The sequence below is a fragment of the Pan paniscus genome, chromosome 8, assembly GCF_029289425.2.
Source record: "Pan paniscus chromosome 8, NHGRI_mPanPan1-v2.0_pri, whole genome shotgun sequence".
Lineage (NCBI taxonomy): Eukaryota > Metazoa > Chordata > Mammalia > Primates > Hominidae > Pan > Pan paniscus.
The window spans coordinates 122,871,749-122,895,218 of NC_073257.2; the positions used below are offsets into that span (position 1 = coordinate 122,871,749).

General features: G+C 33.8%; 1 protein-coding gene across 5 annotated transcripts in view; it reads left to right on the forward strand.

Moving 5' to 3' along the window:
* The window catches only part of SHOC2 (SHOC2 leucine rich repeat scaffold protein), a 93,797-nt gene extending 71,396 nt beyond the window's left edge, over positions 1-22,401 (forward strand). For all 5 annotated transcript variants that reach the window (XM_003825582.4, XM_034931455.2, XM_008950912.4 and 2 more), the window contains 6 exons: positions 9,453-9,583; positions 13,635-13,823; positions 16,251-16,373; positions 17,970-18,107; positions 18,438-18,555; positions 20,344-22,401. In XM_003825582.4, coding sequence (XP_003825630.3) covers positions 9,453-9,583; positions 13,635-13,823; positions 16,251-16,373; positions 17,970-18,107; positions 18,438-18,555; positions 20,344-20,552 — 908 coding nt within the window. In that variant the 3' untranslated portion in view covers positions 20,553-22,401. The remainder of the gene's footprint in view (positions 1-9,452; positions 9,584-13,634; positions 13,824-16,250; positions 16,374-17,969; positions 18,108-18,437; positions 18,556-20,343) is intronic.
* Positions 22,402-23,470: the final 1,069 nt, after the last annotated feature.

The following is a 23,470-nucleotide window of genomic DNA, read 5'->3' on the forward strand; positions in this document are numbered from 1 at the left end:
AATTCTAGCCTTGAGATCTTTGGGCTTCCCATCTCTCTGTTTAGAACTCTTTTCTCCTAAATATCTGTGTAACTTTGCCTGCTCCTTCAACTGATCAGATAGATATATATAGCATGATTTTCATTCGGCCTTCTTCTCTGTCTCAAATAATCTAACAATATTTTATTATTTAATATTTTTATATATGTGTCTGTATCTCAAACTTGTTAAATAACAGTCAAAGGGGCATGTGATTAAAGTACTGAAATGAATAATCCTGGTAAACAGAGAAAGCATAGGTGGTGATATATGATACAGTCTTCTAGTAAGTAGGATTAGTGTCCTATTGAAGGTAATTCTTCTATGTTTTAAGTGTGTTTACTAATATGAAAACATTTGATTTTATTATTAATCTCTTGTAGTTTAGATGTTATCTCAGAATAACACATATGCCTCACCTCTAGCTTATTCTATAGGGCCAGATTACAGTATTACAAATTGGAAATCAATGAGAACTGAAACATTAACAACAAGAAAATTTTAAATAACATTGCATTTACTTTTATATGCTTTGATGGTTGTCACCAAGTATAGTACAGCTGTTACTCTGAGTAAATGGCAAAGTAAATTAGTAATATTTATTGAAACTTTTTATGATATTGTAGTCATTTATCGATTACCATGTTTATGAAAATAATTACTTTATCTTTCTCCATCCTTTCCAGTCCTAGTGTTTTGATTATGTAGCAGAAGATTGAGGTTTGGTGGGAAACTTTGACGTTTGGGTCTTGGTCTGTTAAAAATTTCAACAGTTTTAATTGACCTTTGAGATTTTCACTCTCATTTATTGAAGATGAAGAATTTACCCTAAGTAGTGGAAACTTAATTGAATTATGGTTCTCCTGATACTTCTCCTTTTTTAAATCCTACTCTAGTTCTGAGAAAGTATAACTTAAAATGAAAAACAAACAGAAAGCCCAACACCTATTCTGCAGAGTTGATGCTAGTCTGGAAGCAGCTGCCCACTCTCTTTTCCTTGGACTAAAGAATCTTGCCCTAAACTTCGAACTGAAAATCAAATCTTGTATTGTCTTAAAATCACTTCCCAGAAATCACTGTATTTACTTGCCTTTTCCTTTTTTCTTATAAGTAGACCAGAATGTTTTTTACTTTTTTCTTTATTTAACATGAACATTCCTGGAGTAACTATCACTCCCCTGTGATAATTACTGCCATTTACTTCCAGGCTGAGAAGCTAGTATCGCTGACAACTCATAGGATGTGAGGAAGAGACAGAAGGAAATGGGTTGGGGATTACCAAGTTGCAGTTAAGTAAGAGAGTGCTTAAATACATATTTATAGTTTCTCTGATTTAACTGTTAGTCTGCCTTGTTGAATAAAAAAAGTATTATTTTATATGAATATTTTCTCATTCAGAAATTAGCTATGAACAGAAGAAAATATTAAGCTTTATTCCAACAGTTATTTTGTTTTAAAGTATGAACCTGATGTTTTTTAAAGCCTTCTGGTACCTCTGGTAGTTTTATGTAATCCAGGGAAGAAACAGTCTGAAGTAGGAAAAAATATTTTACTTTGTATTTCTTCTCAAAATGAGATTAGGAGAGAACTGTGCCACAAAACCTTGCCTTCAAGGCTGGAGTGCAGAACAATTCACAGAGGCCTTTTTGTTGCACTGGGCTCTGAAGAAATGTTACATTAATTATGGTTATATCAACAAGTAGCATTTTAGTCATTTTAGTAATTGGGTTTTAGGTAATTACAGTGCAGCGTATGTATAACAACTTTACTAGTTTTCTTTTTAATGGTGGTGTTCTTTGGGTTTTTAACATTCAGGAATTTCTGTGTTGCTTACTTTTCAGTTTGCTTTCAGTTTAATGTTTCTGAAAAAATAATGGTACCTTTGACATTTCATCCTTCCAACCCTGAGTCTTTCCTACTATTTTTTTTGCTACTTTGTTAAAATAAGATTATGATCATTTAAATTAGTCTTACTCAAAAGTTATACTAAATTAAACTAAAGTTGCTGGTTATATTTGCTGAAATTGAAAGAATCTAATTTTAATTCATGGCCATTTGATTTCACCATATTTTAAAAATCTGACAGCGTAAGAGAAAGTAAGCTGTCAAAGTGGAGCACAGAACAATTTATAGACAAAGTTAAGCACTTGAAAGCTAAATGCCAGTGATTGGCAGTGATCAGCCTATGTTTATATACAGGAGCTCAGCAACAATGATTTTATTTCTTAGTCAAGATGGCTCAACATTAAAGCAAGCTTGTGTTGATTTCTAGGTTGCAGTTTAGTTTGTGGTTAAAACCACTCATTGAGAGGGGTTAGAGCTGAAACCACTGCAGAGGGTGAATCACAATAAATGCCAGACTTCTGATGTTTTCTCCTGGCGTAAAAGAGTTTTGATATTTCATCCTTAATTTTTTTAACCTTTTTTATTTAGCTGAGAGTAATGGACTTTGGCAAAATGTGGATGACTCTTTGAATTTGCCAGTGGTCTCAAGTGATAGGGCCTTTGCAAATGTGAGATTTCTTCATCAGAACAGCCTATTCTCATAGATTACATTGTTAGAAATTCAACCCCTTCCACCCCAGCAAAAAGCAAAAAATTTAGATCCAAGAAAGGTGGAGGTACCTTTTAATTTAAATTACCACTGGTTTTGGTACTAGATAATGTCATGTAGCAATTTGGCTACATTATTTTTATTTTGTAATTTTTAAATTCTAGGAACCTACTCTGGTTTTAAAAGTGAGAAACTTAAGAGTTACTTGGTTTTGGATGAGAAATTTCAAGAATCTGGTTCTATTTACTAGGCTTTTGAGTTGACAAACATTTAGAATTTGGTTCCCCTACTAACCTTTGTTACCACAGAAAGTTTTTTAGTTTTCAGTGAGAATAAAAAACATTTAAAATATTGTATTTATCTACCATGATACTATAACGGGTTATTGAATGAGGCATGTCAGTTGATGGAGTAAGATCATGGAGACTTTTCTCTGTTAATAAATTCTCCCCTCTTATGGCAGAGTTCAAAGACCCCTTGGTGAAAGATTCAGCCATTTTGTTACAATGGATCAACTTTCTTCCATAGGGAAAGCAGTGATGTAAAGGAGAAAAAGGGATGGTCTTGTTTACTTCCATTTTTTTTTTTTAAAGGTTAGCTGCCTCATTTTATCTGCAGCTGCATACAGGAAATTAAAATTTTATCAGAAGGTTTTGAAGTTCTTTGTAATCAGACATGATCACTACTTGGAGGAAAATGTTCACTTCTGCTGGCCTTGCTGTAGCAGTGGCCATAGGAATGGAATAGGCAAGGGATAAAATGTTGATACCATCCCTCCCCATTTTACAAGGATGTGAGTAAATGGGGGCTATTCTTCACTCTTAGTGGAAATAAAAATGATATAGCCTTTTGTTATTTATTAAAATTTTAAATATCTATATCATCTGACACATAAATATTTTCACATGTGCACAAAGATACATGTCTAGGGGTATTCATTACATAATTCTTTTTTAAAAAATTAAATGCCATCAGTTGAGCAATGATTGGAGAGATAATGGCACACATGACATGAAACACTTTACAATGGTTACATAGAATGAGGTATATCTGTGTTTACTTAGCATAAAAATATTTCTATCATCTGTTATATGGGGGAGGGGAGAAGCATATAGAATGATCTCATTTATATGAAAGCAAACACATAAACATAAGAAATCCCTGTATTTTTATACATATAAATAAGTGCTTAGAGACAGGTCTCAATAGGTATGTATCAGACTATAAACCATGGTTATCTAAGGAAAATAGGAAGATACATTTATATATTTTATAACTAAAAGTGATGTGGTGGGGTGGGAGGAATTCAGAAAGTTGGAATTGTTAGTAGTTCCTTCCCGGCTGATACCTAAGCATGGACTGCTCAGAAGTTGGGTATCCCAGAAAAATTCCTGCAAATATTTGTAGAATGATTAATTTGTATCCAGATAGACCAGATGAACATATATATTTTTCAATTATGTCCTATAAAGTCTGTGTTTCATAGACATGCTATTTTATAAAATAAGAACGGGTTGAAGAAAATAGATTTTTATGGGCCTTTCATATAATTTTTTGTATCTTGTTCCTAATGGAAAGGAGGACAAATAATGAAATGTTTTAGTTTCTGTAATTATTAAGAAAGTATGAATTAATGCCTATTGTATGCTTAGCACTGAAACCAATTCTGTGGAGAGAAGTATAGCAAAGCTCCTCACTTACTGAGTTTTCAGTCTGGTGAGGGAGATAACTAATCCATGAAACAGTTAACATAAGACCAAATATAATTAATTGCCAACTTACGGTGAAAACAGTGTGCTGGTATATCCAGTTTACAGAGAGGTCGGTAAGAGCTTGATAAAATGACTAAGAATGGCTCAATGAACAAATGCATTGGACTCAGTATGGAAGAAAAATGCAGTCCATGAGCACAACAGTGAGGACAGTCAAACAGCATGAAGGTGAGAATGAGCACAGCATGGTTCCGTGTCAAGGAAACAAGCTGAATGGAGCAAAGTCAATGAAGATCTTGAAGGCAGATTTGTTGATAGGGAGCCAACCAAGTTGGATTCACCAACTAGCTGGTGACTGTGACAAGTTACTTCACAAATGTTATGGTAAAGTCCCTGCTGATTACCCTCAGATGGCTCTTACTGCTGCTTCCTAGGTATCTTTTTCATTTCTTTTTATCAAATGTCACAGGATGGCTATCTAAAACTTAAAACCACCATACTCATTTTTTTCACAATTTAGCTTATGTGTTCTCTTTATGGAGAAGATGACCCTTACAGTGTAAAGTGCCCAGACTTCTTACTTCTACATTTATTTTCCCTCTTTGCTTATCTTTTGTTCATTCTCTCCTGTTCCTAGAGACAGAGATGTTCCTTCTTTCTAAGATTAACTTTTTCACTTTCTTTATAAAGCCAGCTTTGATCCTTTGTGTTGGAAGTTGTCTCCCCCATCTCTAAACATTCAGAGATTTTGTTCATACTTCTTTTAGGGTATTATCATAGTCAACTAAGTATTATAGTTATTTGTGAAAATATACCACTGTACTGTAAGCCTCCTGAGAGAAGAGACTATGTCTTGTGTGGCACTGTGCAATTATACAGCAGTTAAACAATAAGTAGCTAGCTTGATGGGTGGAGGTATATTACGGGAACCCCTAGAAGCTAGCAAAGAATGTTTACATTTGATACAATAGGAAATAGGTTGTTTTTAGTATAAATGTTTTTGGCCAGGTGCAGTGGCTCACGCCTGTAATCCCAGCATTTTGGGAGGCTGAGGTGAGTGGATCACTTTAGCATAGAGATCGAGACCAGCCTGGGCAACATGGCGAAACTCTATCTCTACAAAAATACAAAAATTAGCTGGGTGTGGTGGTGCATGCCTGTAGTCCGTGCTACTCCAGAGGCTAAGGTGGGAGGATCACCTTAGGCCGGGGAGTTTGAGGCTGCAGAGAGCCATGATTGCGCCACTGCACTCCAGCATGGGCGACAGAGTCAGACTCTGTCTCTTAAAAAAAAAAAGAAATGATGAGGGTGGGATTGGAGAAGGGACAAACATGAGAAATATATTTTGAGAATACAAATAGAATTTTGTGACTGACTTAGAAGGGATGAAACTGATACTAGAAAACATTTTTAACTGGATAAATATGTACTTATTCCCTTTCTATAAAATAGTTTTATAGAATACAACCTACCTTTTTAATGTTTCTCAATTTTTGCTTTATTATAATAAACTTTCAGTAAACATCAAATACATATTACCAGTGTCTGGCTCTGCACTAGGGTTCTGACAGTGGATAACTCACTAAGTGTAAAAATGGACACAGACATGAAATAAACATTTATAATATGGTGTAATCATGATGATAGAGGTATTGGCACAGTGCTGTGGGTGCTCCTGTGCACTTGTCGAGAGGTGGGTAGAGCTTTATCACAGAGCATAGAGTTAAGTGAGTTAAGTATCAGGAAACTAGGAATTCTAAAATGAATTTTGGGCATTTTTATTTTGTTCTTTATTTGGCAAATGGTGTATACTGTTTATTGGCATTTTCCCCCTGGTCTTTGCATTGCTAAGATAGCACATTTTGAACTTTAAAACAAGTTGACTTAGAAGCCAGAATTAAGTGAAATAACCTGCAATATATAGTCTAATATACTATTAAAAACATGTACAGGCATATAATGCAAATTGGTCACATTATATAAAATATCTCTGTAATGTAAAATATTCATCCAAAAGAAAAAGGATGGTGGAAGGATGTCACAATTTTTTAAAAAATTAAAATGACTTTAGAACTATAGCTCTATTCTTATCAAAATGTTTTTAAATTTTAAAATATAGAAAATTAGGAAAAATGTAGACAAAATGAAACAAATTTTTAATTGTTCTTCCATAATTCTGCCATGCAGAGATAACAATTAGTTTTGATACATTTTCTTTCCCTTTTTTTGCATGCCTGTTTCTTACGTTGTTGAAATCATACAAAATGCACTATTTTATCATGCTTTTCCCCCCCAACTTAACATCATACCTTAAAGTCTTTCACATCTTAAAACTTTTTATAACATAACTTTAGTATGTACAGAATATTGCAGAATATAGACATACTACAGAATGAAAATTATATATTGAACATCTATTATGTATCTGTTAGTCATGGTGCTACGTATCTTATGCCCATTATATCTAACCCCTAGAGCTACCCTGTCAGGTATGTGGCATTATTTCCACTTTATGGATAAGGAACAGACACAGAGAGGTTAAGTAACTTGCCCACGGACATATAAATGATATAAAATACTTCGGTTTTTCTATTACATTGTGATGCTTCCAATTTAAATAATTATTCTTCTGTTGTTGAATATTTAGATTGTCCCTATTTTTGCCATTATATATGACTTAATTAACATATTTTGTCATAAAGCAAATTATTTTCTGCCAACCCAGCTTTTAAGTAACATTTTTATTATAGTCTTTTTTTTTTTTTTTTAATGAGACAAAGCCTTGCTGTGTCACCCAGGCTGGAGTGCAATGGCACAATCTGAGCTCACGGCAAACCTCCACGTCCTGGGTTCAAGCCATTCCCCTTCCTGAGCCTCCCAAGTAGCTGGGACTACAGGCACACACCACCATGCCCGGATAATTTTGTATTTTTAGTAGAGATGGGGTTTCACCATGTTGACCAGACTGGTCTCGAACTCCTGACCTAGGTGATCCGCTTGCCTCGACCTCCCAAAGTGCTGGGATTACAGGTGTGAGCCACCATGCCTGGCCTAACGCAGTGATAGCAATAGTGAATATTCTCGTTCGTATTTCTAACCTCTAAATTTTCTGGGGCTTTGGAAAGTCACTCAATTTTTTTTTTTCTCCTGAGGAATTGACACGTCTCACCAGAGTGTCATCAGAAAGACACTGATGAAGTCACTAAGTGAAGCATGCTTAGTTAATTTACAAAGCATTTTAAAGACTAAATTAACTTGTCTTTGCTAAGTGGTAGTTTTTTATTGTTGCTTTTGTACTCCACTTTGTGCCGGTTGGAATCTCACTTAATTAGACCCAGTAAACTCTTGGCCCAGTTTCCAAACACTATTGTACAAAAGTGATGTATTAGTAAATGAGCATAGCATACCTATGGAATAGTTCTAATTGGAAGAATTGAAGTGGTGGTTACATTTTTCTGCGTTATAGTTGACAACTTATGGCATAGAATTATGAGTATTTTTTTATTATCAGTGACTGATTCTTATCTTGAAAACGTAAAGGCTAAAAATTAGCTCCAATTACTCATTATGTGTAACTTCACTCACTTGATACTTTCAGCAAGAAGGAAAGATGCAGATGATTGATGACCAAATAAGGATCATGAGGCATAAGGAGTGCCCTCTTAAGGTGTAAAGGCTTAACTTATGCTATAGACTAATGTATGTTTTCTGTAAGTATTGTAGTAATATTGCATCTAAGAAAGTAAGTTGATCATATGACAGCTTTTTGAACAATGATTAAAGCAAAAGGAAAGAAATGGACATCAAGAGGTTGCGAAGGCTGAAAGGACTCAAAATACTTATCTCCAAAAAGTTAAGTGTTGACACAGGCTTCCACTTCTGTAATTTCTAACGCTGGAAATAACTGTTTAATTTAAAAGTAAAGGCTACATTTGACATTTTAACCTGGCCCATCCAAGTATCTCATAGCAACAGTTGTGATTTGAAGTCAAAAAAGAAATTAATCAGCCACAACAAAATAGTATATTGGATGAAATTCTTGTCTTGTTAGCTTTTTTTGTATCAAAATTAACTTATTTTTAATGTATATTGTTTGCAGAATTGAATTTGAGTTGAACCATATATGATAGCAGATGTCATTATATTCATCATTCATTATATATAGTTGGCCATGTAGTCTTGGCAAGAAAAGTAGAAAATAAAATTCTCAGCTGGGCGCAGTGGCTCACGTCTGTAATCCCAGCACTTTGGGAGGCCAAGGCAGCAGATCACTTAAGGTCAGGAGTTCAAGACCAGCCTGGCCAACATGGTGAAACCCCATCTATACTAAAAATACAAAAATTAGCTGGGTATGGTGGTGGGCACCTGTAATCCCAGCTACTTGGGAGGCTGAGGCAGGAGAATTGCTTGAACCCGGGAGGTGGAGGTTGCAGTGAGTCAAGATTATGCCATTGCACTCCAGCCTGGGTGATAGAGTGAGACTCAGTCTCAAAAAAAAAAAAAAAAAAAAAAAAAAAGAAAGAAAAGAAAAGAAAGTGCTCTTCTGTTTATTTATTCAATAATGACTATTTTGTGCTCAAGCTGGATATGCTTAGATAAAAGAGACTATAACTTTCACTTTGGTTTGTAAGTTTTGGGGAGGGGGTTGAGAAATTTTTTACCATCAGGCCAAGTTTTCAGTATGGAACCTTTCTGATCTCAGAAAATAATTTATATTTTAAACAATACCATTTTAGAAATTTGGAAATTTCTTCTCCAAAATTACGTGTACATACTTATATATAACCACTTGTTCTAAATTGGATCATCATAACATAGAACAAATGGAATAAGTATTGTAAGTTTAAAATATACACTGCTTTGATGCAGTTAAATTAGGCCTTATCTAAAGATTAACTTGTTAAAGTATGCCAATACTTTATCTAATCGTTCATTTAAAAATTAACTTAACAGCTGTGTATTTCATTATTTCTCCGAGACAAGTGAGCATAAAAGTGATTTCAATTTCATCCTAATTGATAGTGTAGTGTGCGTTCCTTGTGCTAGAAGTTAAGGAACTTGCTGAAACAGTACTTCGAAGTAATTTGTAAATAGTAGATAGCCTGTGACAGTGAGAGGCTCATCAGATTTTGTAAAAAATAAATTTCTTTTTTTGTGTGTGTTTACAGGAAACCTGTCCAGTTTAAGTCGTCTTGGTCTGAGATATAACAGACTGTCAGCAATACCCAGATCATTAGCAAAATGCAGTGCACTTGAAGAATTAAATTTAGAGAACAATAACATTTCTACTTTACCAGAGGTAAGAAGTGGATTAGAGAAAACAAGATTTGAAATGAGTCTGCAAGATAATTCAAGGAAAGCTAGTAAATCTTTATAGCAGGGTAAATAATTTGGTGATTGAGATTGTTTAAATAATGAGTATGCTGTGAATGTACCACCACCGCTGAAGTAACTCCAAACAAGAAAGAATGGGTATATGAACCTATTAAGTTTTATGATTATTATTTTTTTAATGTAAAGAAAAAGGGAAAAACTAGGAGGAAAGTAAGTGTGCTGTATTCTACTTTAGCACCATGTAAATCTTTCTCATTTCATTTTGGGAACTGACAGTAAAGGTATTAAGGAAAAACTATATGGCTGGTTTTAAAATTCAGCTACCCCACCCAGTTCAGTTATAAAAAGAAAGATGATAAGTGATACAGAATGCACTATCATCAAAATTAATATTAGCAGCAGTTCTCCTGTGACTCAAATTATTACCTTGTTTATGCAATAATATTAAGGCCTATTTAGTATAGAACAATCGCCAGAATCTTTTTTTTTTTTTAACACATTTTTAGGTTTTGTTGATTCTATTAGAAAAATATTTTCACTTATTTTGCTTAGGGATTAATTGGGTAAGATATAATACTTTTTTTTTTTTTTTTTTTTTTTTGAGGCAGAGTTTAGCTCTCGTTGCCCAGGCTGGAGTGCAATGGCGTGATCTTGGCTCAGCTGCAACCTCTGCCTCCTGGGTTCAAGCGATTCTCCTGCCTCACCCTCCCAAGTAGCTGGGATAAAAGGCACTACCACGCCCGGCTAATTTTGTATTTTTAGTAGAGATGGGGGTTTCACCATGTTGGCCAGGCTGGTCTCGAGCTCCTGACCTCCAGTGGTCCACCCTCCTCGGCCTCCCAAAGTGCTGAGATTACAGGCGTGAGCCACACAGCCAGCCAATATAATACTCTTCTTTTAAAGTTGTCTTTATCAACATTATTAGTCTTTTACTATTGACTTTCTTTTCCCACCTATTTTAGCATGTCGACAATGGATGTTTGCTTATAGTTGTTCAAGCATGTCTTTCTGTAGTAATGTAACAAAAGAATTGTGGACTTATGGATTGATTGAGCTTTGCAGAGTCTTTTTTTGTAACAAAAATGTCTTACGTAAGTGCTGCTACTATGTTTTGACTTGGTAGTTTTTCTGAGTATGTGTGTGTGTAATCAAATTAAGAACAAGGGTTCTTTAATAAGGTCAGGCGCCGTAGCTCATGCTTGTAATCCCAGCACTTTGGAAGGCCGAGGCAGGCGGATCACTTGAGGTTAGGAGCTTGAGACCAGCCTGGCCAACATGGCAAAACCCTGTCTCCACTAAAAATACAAAAAATTAGCTGGGTGAGGTGGTGGGCACCTGTAATCCCAGCTACTCAGAAGGCTGAGGTAGGGGAATGGCTTGTGGCTTGAACCCGGGAGGCAGAGATTGCAGTGAGCCGAGGTGACGCCACTGCAGTCCAGCCTGGGCAACAAAGGGAGACTTTGTCTCAAAAAAAAAAATAAGTGAAAAAATTTAAATGGATATATATCCAGTCTTATTGTCAGTGAAGTGAAACTAATAATTCCTGGGTACCTATTAGGAAATACGGATTTTCCTGGGAGCTTGTTAGAAATGTGGACTCTTGAGCCTCACTCCCAGTCCCACTGAATATGGGAAAGTATGAAGTCATAATTTAAAAGTAATCAGTGTGCTTTGGAAGCAGCATAGTCCCAATGCAAATGTGAAATTATCCGCATTTATAGTAAGGAAAACAATAAAATCCATTAGACAGCACTTATGAGATACTCAAGCTGGGTTAGGCAAGAAATCATGAAAGTGGTTTTCAATAAGGGCATATTAAATAGCTGAAATCAGAGCTGCTAAAATGACTATTTTGTCATTTGAAGACTGTCTGAAAATGGACTTATTTTAATGTAGATGTATTCATATAGAAAAGGAACTAATAATTTGAACCACATATTCCCAAGGCTTGAGTCTAGTTGCTCTGCATGTATTGTCTCATTTAATCTTTATCATAAACCTACTAGTTATTGGAGTATCCTCATCAAACAGCGAAATAAGGCTTAAGAGAGGTTATATTTTTGGCCAAATTTGTTACTTTAAATATTTTTCTGGAAGTATGGTAAGAGGTATGTTGATTATCTAATTAATCCACCAAAGTTGACAAAACTTAGTAGAAGGTGTAAAATAGAAGCCTAGATGTGTCTCATTCTAACAAAAAAAAAAAAAATGATAAGCAACCCCTGCTTCACAATGTGACTAAGAAATGAGAGCTTGAAGAGCTGGCTTCTTATTGCCCCTTCTCAAATATACTCAGTATTAACATTTTATCATAAGAGTCAATTCAATAAAGTAAGTCAGTTGTAAGAATAAAAAGAATCACATTTTTTGCCATGAGGCTCAGTAAAACTCCTTTATTTTCAATCGTGTAGCCTGTAGAGATTTTTCCTGAATTGACTGCCATGCAGTTTTCTTGCCACTGTTTTACCTCTGTTGTTCCTTTTGTTTCTGTACAACAATACACAAATTTTAAGGGTAGCTTCTTAAGGTACAGTATAAAGAACAAGTTTCAGTTCTCTGTATAGTTATATCCTCAATTATATAGTTACTTCATTCCTTCAGATGGCTTTGCCAATTATACTGTCACCTCAAGTACTAAGTTTTCAATTTGCTGATGGTGGACAACTGAAGTTTGAACATTATTTTAAAAACATACATACCTCATACAGTGCTTGCTTCTCCCTGCTTGTGCTTTCACTTTGAATCTAGAGTGTTTCTTCTATTTCTCTGAGTATTTTAAAATGTTTTCATCCTTCAAGATCTAGCTCACTGTCAACTTTCATCCTATTTTTCCAGTTATTCCAGTTTTCCTTGCTTTGAATTTAAATAGAGAAAGGACTTAAAATTTAAGCACTTACTTCCTACTAGGTATTGTTAAGTTATTTATGTATTTTATCGCTTTTAGTCTTCACTATGGCCCATAAAATATCATTATTTAAAAAATGATACACTAGGTTCGGAAAAATAACTTGCCAAAGTCACAAGCTATTTAGAGTCAGGATTCAAAACAGTTTATAGCCTGTACTAGGATTTCTCAGATGTTAATGAGCATGCAGATCACCTGGGAATCTTGTTAAAATGCATATTATGATTCAGGTTGAGTGGGGCCCAAGAGTCTGCATTTCTCACGAGCTCCCAGGGGATGCTGATATTGCTCTTCCTTGGCCCAGACTTTGAATAGCAAGAGCCTATTCTATATAATTGATTATTGATTATATACGGTTGTATATTATTTTCTAATTATTTCTTACCTATGTACTTCTATAAATAGAGCTTAATCTTCTTTACCGCAGAGATTCTTTGGTAATACCTGAATATTTTAATACTTTGGTTAAATGGTGAGAGGCTAAAGTAGGGCAAGATGGGGTTATGTGCTAAGTAAATACTTGTTTAATGGGTACATATATGCCCTCAGAAATTTTACCATATAGAAAAGCGGTGTATTATACAGTATCAGGAAGCATAATCATCTACTGAATTTAATAGTTCCTAAAAGGAATCATTATGTTAATCTTAATAATTTAGAGATAGGTATATGACTAAGACTAGGTAGGATTGGTCACACAGCCAGTGGCAGAGACAGGGCTCAGACCTGGGACTGTCTGACACTAAAGTTTCTGCAATGTAGAAGTTTCAAATTAGTCACCCATGAGGCACCTCTCACACACAGACATGTTTTCCTTACTCCATACAGTGTTTTAAATAAATTGAAGCCAAAGAATAAAAATTGGGAAAATTTTCTGTTTCCTCCTATAGAATCTGGAAATCTACATTGGTTCCACATTTCTGCAAGGCACCAAACTGCTAGAACTGTGTAGTGACTGTCCCTGTAGAGAAGTGTCACAGACTGCCCCAACCAGTCTCTGTCATTTGTCACCCCCAAAGCCCTTTGAGGCATTTGTGTTGGGACTGCTGTTCTATAAAAAATGAGTCTCATCACAGTTCTAATTCTTATGTTTATTTCATTTTTTTTACAGAGTCTTTTATCAAGTCTTGTGAAACTGAATAGTTTGACCTTAGCTAGAAATTGCTTCCAGTTGTATCCAGTAGGTGGTCCATCTCAGTTTTCTACCATCTATTCCCTCAACATGGAACACAATCGAATCAATAAAATTCCATTTGGAATTTTCTCCAGAGCAAAAGTATTAAGTAAGCTGAATATGAAGGTAAGCATATATTTGTTTACTAGGGAAAGGAATTGCTTTAACTGGTACTTCCACTAATATTTATGTTTTCTCTAATTGTGTGGGGAGTGGGTACTTGTACCTTGCTGATGGGTCTAAACTGATCATAAGACATGTCAGGGTACTTTGTATCAGATAACAAATATCTTAGAACTGAGCATACCCTTAGGATTTTGTCCTAAAGAAATCATTGTCCAGCTCAGTGGCTGATGCACCTGTAATCCCAGTGCTTTGGAAGGCTAAGGTGGGAGGATCCCTGGAGGCTAGGAGTTCAGGACCAGCTTGGGCAATATAGTGAGACCTTGTCTCGCAAAAAATTTTTTAAAAATTAGCTGGCCTGTGGTACCAGCTACATGGAAGGCTAGGGCAGGAGGATGGCTTGAGCCTGGGAGTTCAAGGCTGCAGTGAGTTATGATGGCACCACTGCACTCCAGCCTAGGCAAGAGAGCAAGACCCTGTTCCCCATCCCCCCAAAAAAGGAAATATGAATGTCTATAAAAGTATAGTTGTAGGGATATGTATTGCAGAGCTATCTATTTCATAGGTACCAACTTATTAATAGAGATTTAATTTTGTTAAGTAGTTTATCTTTAGTGGAATACTGTGGAGCCATTAAAAATCATATTTTGGTCTAAAAGAACACTACATACTAGTTGAAATATTCTCATTTTATCAAGTGGAAGAAAGTTAAAGCATGTAAAAAATCTCTTCCCACCCAGAATTTTTGAAAGCTGTTTTCAATATGCTTAATTGTATATTAAATATCTTTATATTTATACATATAGCTGGTTTTTGCCAAAAAGTTTAGAGATCAGAATTATTTATGGGTGAACGTTAGTTTCCTTTTGCTTACCCACTCTACAGTGATCGAGTTTCACCTTTGTAATGAAATTCATTGCAAAAGGAGAAAACAAATGGAAAATTATCAAATTCAGTGATTTAATTTGTACTGGACAAACTTTAGGCCCAAGGAAGGTAACTGAATTGGCCACATAGCTGATAGTATTCTTCCTGTCATGATGAACCATTTGAACATAGTTGTGGTTCTTTAAACTATAATCTTAAATGTACAATTTTTAAATTTCATCCATACTTGCTCATAAATATGGTATGTATCTTTTATGATGATTCTTTGGAAGTATATGATAAGTAAACTAATGGAAATTCAAGATACTCATACAGTTTTAACAATTGTAAAATTTCTTGTTAATCAGTCTGGTTATATGAGATTTAACAGTGGTAATGGTGTTGATTCTGAACATTCATTTTGTAGTAATAGGCTTAAAACGCAATGGTTCAGGTGTTCATTAGTTTATGCATTTGAATGTAAGTAACAGTAGTAAATTTTTAAAAATGAAAATACTTTATAAATCATACTATAAGTGTCAGTAGTTTAGGCATAGATAGGTACTAAGCTTAAATATTAAATAGATAACAAGTTTAAATATTACAATAAAAGAAAAAGTGGGTTTTCAAATGGATGCTTGCTACTTGGGATTTCTTTTATGGGTCATTTTGTGTGAAATGAGACAATCCATGTGCAATGCAGCAAATTTTAAAGATACAGATTAACATAAAGGATATAAAATAATACTGCCACTGAGAGGTAGCATCACTGTTAACATACTGACATACATTGTTGGTATTGAGCTGGATGGGGTGTTGATTATCCTCTCCCAATACCACTACCCCTAACACATAACAATGTGGTACGAGTTGTTATTGATGAAAGTATACTTTATAAGTGAATAAAAGTGGCATACTTTTTTTCTGTGGACAGCATTGTCTAATTTTTAAACCAAATTAAGACCATATTTACTGTTTCCTCTGTTTTGGTGATGAATATATTTTACCATTTTTTTCTTATGGATTTTTAAAGTGAAATGGTAAATACCTGATTAGTGTTTTAATGATTTAATTTGCTGTCTTTTTAAGACTGTTTTTCCTCCCCTGCTTTACTGCTCAGCACCTTAAGAATTCCTGAGCTCATTCTGGTTTCCTTATGGGCTGTCATTAGATGCGTCGTCTTCTATTGTTTTCATATCTTTATTTGAGCATTTATATTTTATTCAGTGATTTCTTCATATTGTGAAATTGTAAAAACATCATATTTATCATAGGATCTTTGAAATCTCCAGTGTTTCTCTGTATACTGTGTTTTTCTATTTCCATTATAATCACATAAGGAACAAACTTCCAGTTTAACTCCCGAATAAAAGCCTCATTACTGTATAAAAAACTTTGGAGGCTTAGAGTTTTCTGTTGCTGATTTTTTTTCTTTCTATATTTAAATATCAAAAAGGGGAATAAGATTTTGTTTAATTAAGAATTCTCTTTCCGAAGTGACAGGTATATATAGAACTTTGTTTTTGTGATTCTACCTTGGATGCTTCTTTTTGTCTTTGCCAGGACAATCAGTTAACATCACTTCCCTTGGATTTTGGAACTTGGACCAGTATGGTAGAATTGAATTTAGCCACTAATCAGCTCACAAAGATCCCTGAGGATGTGTCTGGTCTCGTTTCTCTTGAGGTTAGTATAAATGAGCAATTAGAGAACTTCAGAACCTTCCATACGTATCTCATTTAAAAATTTCAAATTTAAATAAGCAATTTCTATTTGGGTGAATGTCATAATTAGAAATGTTAGAACTCACTTAAACATACAACCCTAATAGGATAATGAAGTGTTGACTTAGGCAGTCTAGATTCAGTGCTTTTGAATTTCTCTTGCCTACTACAAGTTGGTGTCTTTGAGTGCCGTAAAGTATTAATATCTCTAAAAGAAAAGTTCTGTAAAAGCATCTTTTAGAACAATTTTTTTCTTTATGCTGTTTAAAAACTACACCATTGTCTACCAAAATAATTATCGATTCTCAAGACTGCCATTTAGAATGCTTTATCATACTTTTTCATCCTAATTACCGACCTGCTATTTTATTTACTCATTGATTATTGTCTTTGTTGTAAATCTGGTATGCCTATTTCTAGCCCTCTAATTTTAGTCCTATTGTTTTCTGTATCTAGAATGCCCTCTTCTCATCCCCTTAATTTTTTTCTTTTAGTATGTTTTTCCATAATTAAAGATCCATCTTATTTTCACCTCTTCAGTTAAGGATGATTTCTCCTGCTTCTGAGTTCCTAGAGTTTTCATCCCTTTGATGAAAATGCTTACTAATAGTAAATATATTGCTTTTTAAAATTTCCTTCATATCCATGTTTTTTAAAGGTCTAATTTTTAAATTATTTAATAAGGTGAAATAGTATGGTTTAATGGCTAAAAACATGGGCTTTGAAGTCTAACAAAGCTGAGTGTAATTATCTCTGTATATTTATGTACTTAACTTGCCCAAGCTTCAGTTTCTTAAGCTGTGAAATGGGGATAATAAGAGTATCTACCTTGTAGAGTTGTAGTTAGGATTAAATGCAATAATGCACATAATGCATTCAGTACAGTGCCTTGAAAATAGTAAAATCAAGTGGTGACTGCTGTTATTATTTTCTCCATCTTATTGTATATATTTATTATGGGTGGTGTAACATTAGGGAAAATAAATGAACATAAAAACTTACCCAGAACCTTACGTATCTGTTTTACCTATTGCTCTTTCTCCCAACCCAGTATTGTCTCCTTACCTTTCTGCTAGTTTGTAACTTTATCGGAACAAAGGCTATCTTCTCTGCCATTTTAACCCCCTTCAGTATCTTCCAGGATGCTTTCAGTGTAATAAGAACACCACAGATAATAAATAGAGTGGATTGATATAGCAAGTTTAGAAGGTAGCTTTTACCTTCCTTAAGTAATGGTTTGTAAGGGATTTTGAATAAATAGTTTCCTATTAGATAAACATTTGTAACTATTGAGCATTTTTTTGAAATTTCATTAAAATTAAATTGCTTCTTTTGTTTTCATTAGTTTTGATATAATCAAATAAAATCTCTTTTCTAATAACTATGGTGATTTTTTTAGAAAAGTAAGTTAAATATTTTATATGTTATATAATTGAACATCACGCTTAATATTCACTGTTTGGAAAATTAGCATTGCTTAATAGATTTTAAGCCACACAATGACAGTATATAATTTCATTTCATGATTTCCTAAACATTATCAATAATTTCTCATTAGGTTCTTATCTTATCAAACAATCTTCTAAAGAAGCTTCCCCATGGTCTTGGAAACCTTAGGAAGTTAAGAGAGTTGGATCTAGAAGAGAACAAATTGGAATCCTTGCCAAATGAAATTGCATATCTTAAGGATTTACAGGTAAACATTATGCTGATGGTTTTGTAGTTTTATAAAGTTTTTGGAATCTGTTCCAAATTCCACATTTCTCTTAAGATTTTGATGTAATTCTTGGATCAGATAGACTTTCCTATTCTAGTATTAGGGCTGAGTTTTATGTTCATATAACCTGGCTTTGTTTTCCTAACAAATGGTATTTTGTGAAAGAAAAATATGTAATGTAAGTGATTCTCATTCTATCCAATCTGGTTTCCCTGTTAATTTATTTTATTGTTTAGACATATTATTTTCAGTTTACATTAAATGTAGGAAATATATTTGTAACTCTCTTTTATTTTGTAAATCTTTTAGAAATTAGTCTTGACAAACAACCAGTTGACCACTCTTCCCAGAGGCATTGGTCACCTTACTAATCTCACACATCTGGGCCTTGGAGAGAACCTACTTACTCACCTTCCTGAAGAAATTGGTATGAACCCTGTGAATGCTTGACTCTGTACTAATAATTTGCTCTTGTGCATTCAAGCAATATTTCAGATAAATATGACAAATCTATTGTTTTTTAAACTGAGGTTATATCAGGCTTAAGATTTTTTTTTTTTAATAGAGCACTGATGGTTGATTGTTGATTGGTTTTGGTTAGGTTTCCTAAAGGCTGTTAGGATTGGTTTTAAAATTAGTACTGTATTTGAGAATGTTTTGGAATACTTACATTTCCAATAGGTTTTATGTATAACCTCATTTTAGAAGTTATTTTATATTCCTTCTAAATTTAAAATTACACAGGCTTGAATTAGTAATGTTTTATGCCAAAAGAACATTTATGAAATTTTAGAATTAATATTAATATTTAACCAATATTAACATTTGGGAATACTTAACATTTTCCAGGTGTTTTCATTTCCATTATTTTATGTAATATACATGACCACCTGGAATTTTAGACAGTGCAAGTTGTAATCTTGCTTTATAAAGAGAATTACTTGATTAAGGTCACATGGTAATTAAATGTTAGCTTTTAAATTAGTAATTCTATGCATTAATGTTTTCCCATCTATAGTGCACTGTCCCACAGGAACTATAGGTTAGTAAACACCGCATGTTCTCACTCATAGGTGGGAATTGAACAATGAGAACACTTGGATACAGGGTGGGGAACATCACACACCGGGGCCTGTCGTGGGGTAGCGGGAGGGGGGAAGGATAGCATTAGGAGATATACCTAATGTAAATGACTAGTTAACGGGTGCAGCACACCAACATGGCACATGTATACATATGTAACAAACCTGCACGTTGTGTACATGTACCCTAGAACTTAAAGTATAATAAAAAAAATGGTTTTGGAGATAATTGGCAATTCAAAATCTAGCCCTGCTGCTTATTGGCTTTGTGACTTTAGGTAAGGTATGTAAACTCCCTAAGCCTCAAGTTTCTTACCTGTAAAATAAAGATGATAATGGGAAGTTCTCACAAGGTTGTTCTGAAGCTTAAATAATATCTTACATGTAAACAAATTGATTACATACTAGCTATTATTTCTGTTATTTTCTAATAAATGCCACTGTGAAATATTCTGAATTTTGAAATTTAAAAATTGGAAACACATGAGGCAAATTTACACCTATATTTCTAGTATATTTATTCACCTGATCTCATTTAATTGCTTGAGACATTTTCCTAGAGAATACAAGTATCCTAAGAAAAAATTTTTAAAGGTCTACATAAGTCAGTTTTTGGCTTACTGCCATACATGTGATAACTCTTAGTGAAAGGTTCATATTAAGTAACAAATATTTTGCACATAAGAAATTTATTAATTTGAGAAAATGTTACATCTGCAACAGAAAAGTGGTTATAGACATTGAATATATAATAAGCTCACCTTTGGAGTTTTAAAATATATATAAGTAAATGTTATATATGTGCCAAACTATCCCAAACAGAATCTCTGGAGATGGGGCATATGTATTTTCAAAAACCTCTCCAAGCTTGAAGACCTACCATAAAGGAAGAGGTTCTAATTTAGTTTGTATGGAGTGTGACCTGGACATATAGGAGTTTAAAAAGTCTTCCAAGTTGATTTGAATATGCAGCAAAATTTGAGATCCATGGTTGTAGAGTTTTAAAGCTAAGAAAGGAGAATAAAAGGAAATGTGTGTTCAGTATATGTAATGACCAGAACAGCATCACGCCCAGTTGAACTTTTAAAATAGCAACTAATTTTTTTAAAAAAATTGATTTTTTTTTTAAACAGGTACACTGGAGAACCTAGAAGAACTGTATTTGAATGACAACCCCAACCTGCATAGCCTTCCCTTTGAGCTGGCACTCTGCAGCAAGCTTTCAATCATGAGTATTGAGAACTGTCCACTCAGTCACCTTCCACCTCAGATTGTTGCTGGGGGGCCTTCTTTCATCATTCAGTTCTTAAAGATGCAGGGTCCATATCGTGCCATGGTCTGATATAAATCTGCTGGTCCCACACACTGTTCAAAAATAGACTGCCATTAATGTTTCTTATCTATATCTGTATCTATTTATGTAGATATTGGTATATGGCAGATTTATAAAAATTGCATTATGTGTTTCTGCTAATAGAGGAATCATAGCCATTTAGAATTTTTTTTAAATTCTGTACAAAAGGCTTATATAAGTTTTCTTTGCTGAATTTGATGGATGTTTTTCTGTTGTGTGATCTGATATGCCAGTTTGCTTAAAACATTTGCCAACACATTATGAAGTTATTAAATTTAAGGGACAGAGGTAGTATAGTTAGATATACTTTCTCTTAGGAAAAATAATGGGCAAAAAATTTTGTTGCAACTTTTCATATATATTTTCCCATTACCAATTGTTGTATCCTTATAGTATTGTAGGCCCTGAAAGTAGAATTTTTCTTTAACTTATTTTGAGATTTGAGATTTAAATTTTATGTATTGTTTACAGTCAGAGTAAATCACTGGATTTCTTTTGTTTATTTTGATTTGCTCTGTTTTATTCAGTCAAATCTAGAGTTTGAATCCTCTGCTAAAGAATTTGCATCAACTGGTGTAAACAGTGAAAGGTATTTGCTTGTTGAAAAAAAAAACTGGCAAAGTGAAAAGATACAGTCAAAAATCTAGAATTTCTTTAATTTTGCTTCTCTGACGAGTTGTGAAGCAAAATACCTGAAGTGAGTCTTTGGGTAGGGGAAGGGTATTGAGACCTTTTCTAGTATGAATATTTTTTAAGTTTGGGGGAAGAGAAACTTGTAGTGAAAAGGAGTTTTTTCATTCCTGAAAGTTGCAGATCCACAAAACTAACAGGATAATTGGGCAAATAAATTACATATAAACACACACAATCTATATATGTATATACAATGCTATATAGATATGTATTTATTATATCATAAACTACAGTAGGTAACTTTAAGGATTTCTTCCTATCCTTGTACAATGACATGAATGTCTTTCTTTGAAAACTGCAATGTATGTATGTTTCAAGGTTATTTAACAGTGTACTATGGTTTTATATCTTGACTTGCCTTGTACATCTTTCAATTCTGGAATATCTGTGTCTAAGCACAATATCTTCACACTGTGCTGTATTGCTGCTGAACTAAATGCACTTTTCCCCACATATGGGGCACTGGCTTCAAACAATTCAGTTCAGTATCATTACTTTTAATCTCATCTTTCCTTTCTTGGTAGTTGTTAATACAGTTATGGAAAAGAGGCACATTGCATAGAAGCCATTGGGGAGTTCAGTGGAAGTTCTGTAAGATGTGCATGTACTATTTGATGTATTTTCTTTGCTTCACTGCTTTTAATACTTAGCAGTATTGTTGGTCTAAGTCAATTTGATTATTGAGGAGTCTCAGAGCAAGGTGCGTTCTAGATGTCATCCTAAAAAACACTTCATATATAATTAATCACTATTTTGTATAATTACATATTGCTGCTTGTGTTTTTTTTTTTTCCATTTAGTTGGGCGTTGTGTTTTACACAAAACCATTTTTGAATTAAGGCTATGATATTAAGATAGAAATTTGGACTGTTGTTCTGCTTTTCCTGGCACTCAAATTCATGACTAGTTTTGAGGTCAAACCTATGTTCGTAATTAGAGATTTTATAAGGATCAACTAAGAAATGGAAGGCAGGTGAAGATATAAAACCCTAGAATGCTTAAATGTGCTGTAAAACTATTGTAGATGTCACTGGATTTTACCAAGTAATATCCTTTCTTTTTTTTTTTCCCCCCCCATCTACTGTGGCTTTTCAGTTAAAATTTTGTTTATAAAAGGAATTTGTTTATTACAGCTCTACCTAGAGCTTGTGTGTTTGTGTGGTTTTTTAAATCTCGTATCCAGGTGTGTTTATATATTAAGATGTTGGGACTTGAACTTTAAAGGTAGTAACTAAATGTCTTTTCTTAAAAAAAATGGTTATTGTTTCTTAAAATGAAAATATGGTTTTTAAAGCATTTTTATTCCACCTTTATGTTAATCTGTAACAGTAATGTAAAATGATCAGTCTTACATGTAGAAGTCATGCTGTGTGTAAACAATATAATGACAAGTTATAAAAAATTTTAAAGAAGTATAAAATGTATATCCTCTGTAGGCTGTCACCTTGTGAGAGCCCACAAATTTCATTATTTCCCAAGAAACTAAAATGGACTCTGATTAAGATATCCCTGTGAAATCAAGATATTTAACATTTAAATAGTTTGAATATAATAAGGGATATTGTTGAAGACTACATATGAGCTAATACTTTTTCCTGAAACTGCAATGGGACTAATTGGCATATCCAAAAATTTTCCTTTCCTTTAAAGAAATTATATTTAGTCTCTCCATGAGACTCAGCAAATAAAATAAGAATGTCCAAGGATGTTACATTATAAAAACATTGCTCTAAACTTTGCTTTTTGTTAATATGTAGCAGAAAAATGGCAATGGTAATGCCAAGCTGTCCTTTTCTGAGTTTAATACTTTCTAAATCCCACATGATTATTTTATACAGAAAGGAGGAAGTGCTAAATAATTTATGAACTTTATAGATACAAGTGAAAACAGTAGATGATACAGGAAGGGAAAATACACATAAAACGTTTATTTGTACTTAAAATGTAGGTATTGCAATGGGAATGATCTCTAAAAAATGTAATTGCAAATTTCTAATTTATCTAATTGTGTAGCTTGAATCATTTAAAATAGATAAGTTATTATACATTAAAATTTATCTAGATTTTCTGTAAATTTTTGTTATAACCTTTTGCTTTTCATCTGTTACTTCCTTTTTTTTTTTCCTTTTTTTTTTTTTGAAACAGTCTCGTTCTGTCACCCAGGCTGGAGTGCAGTGGCGCGATCTCAGCTCACTGCAACTTCCGCCTCCCGG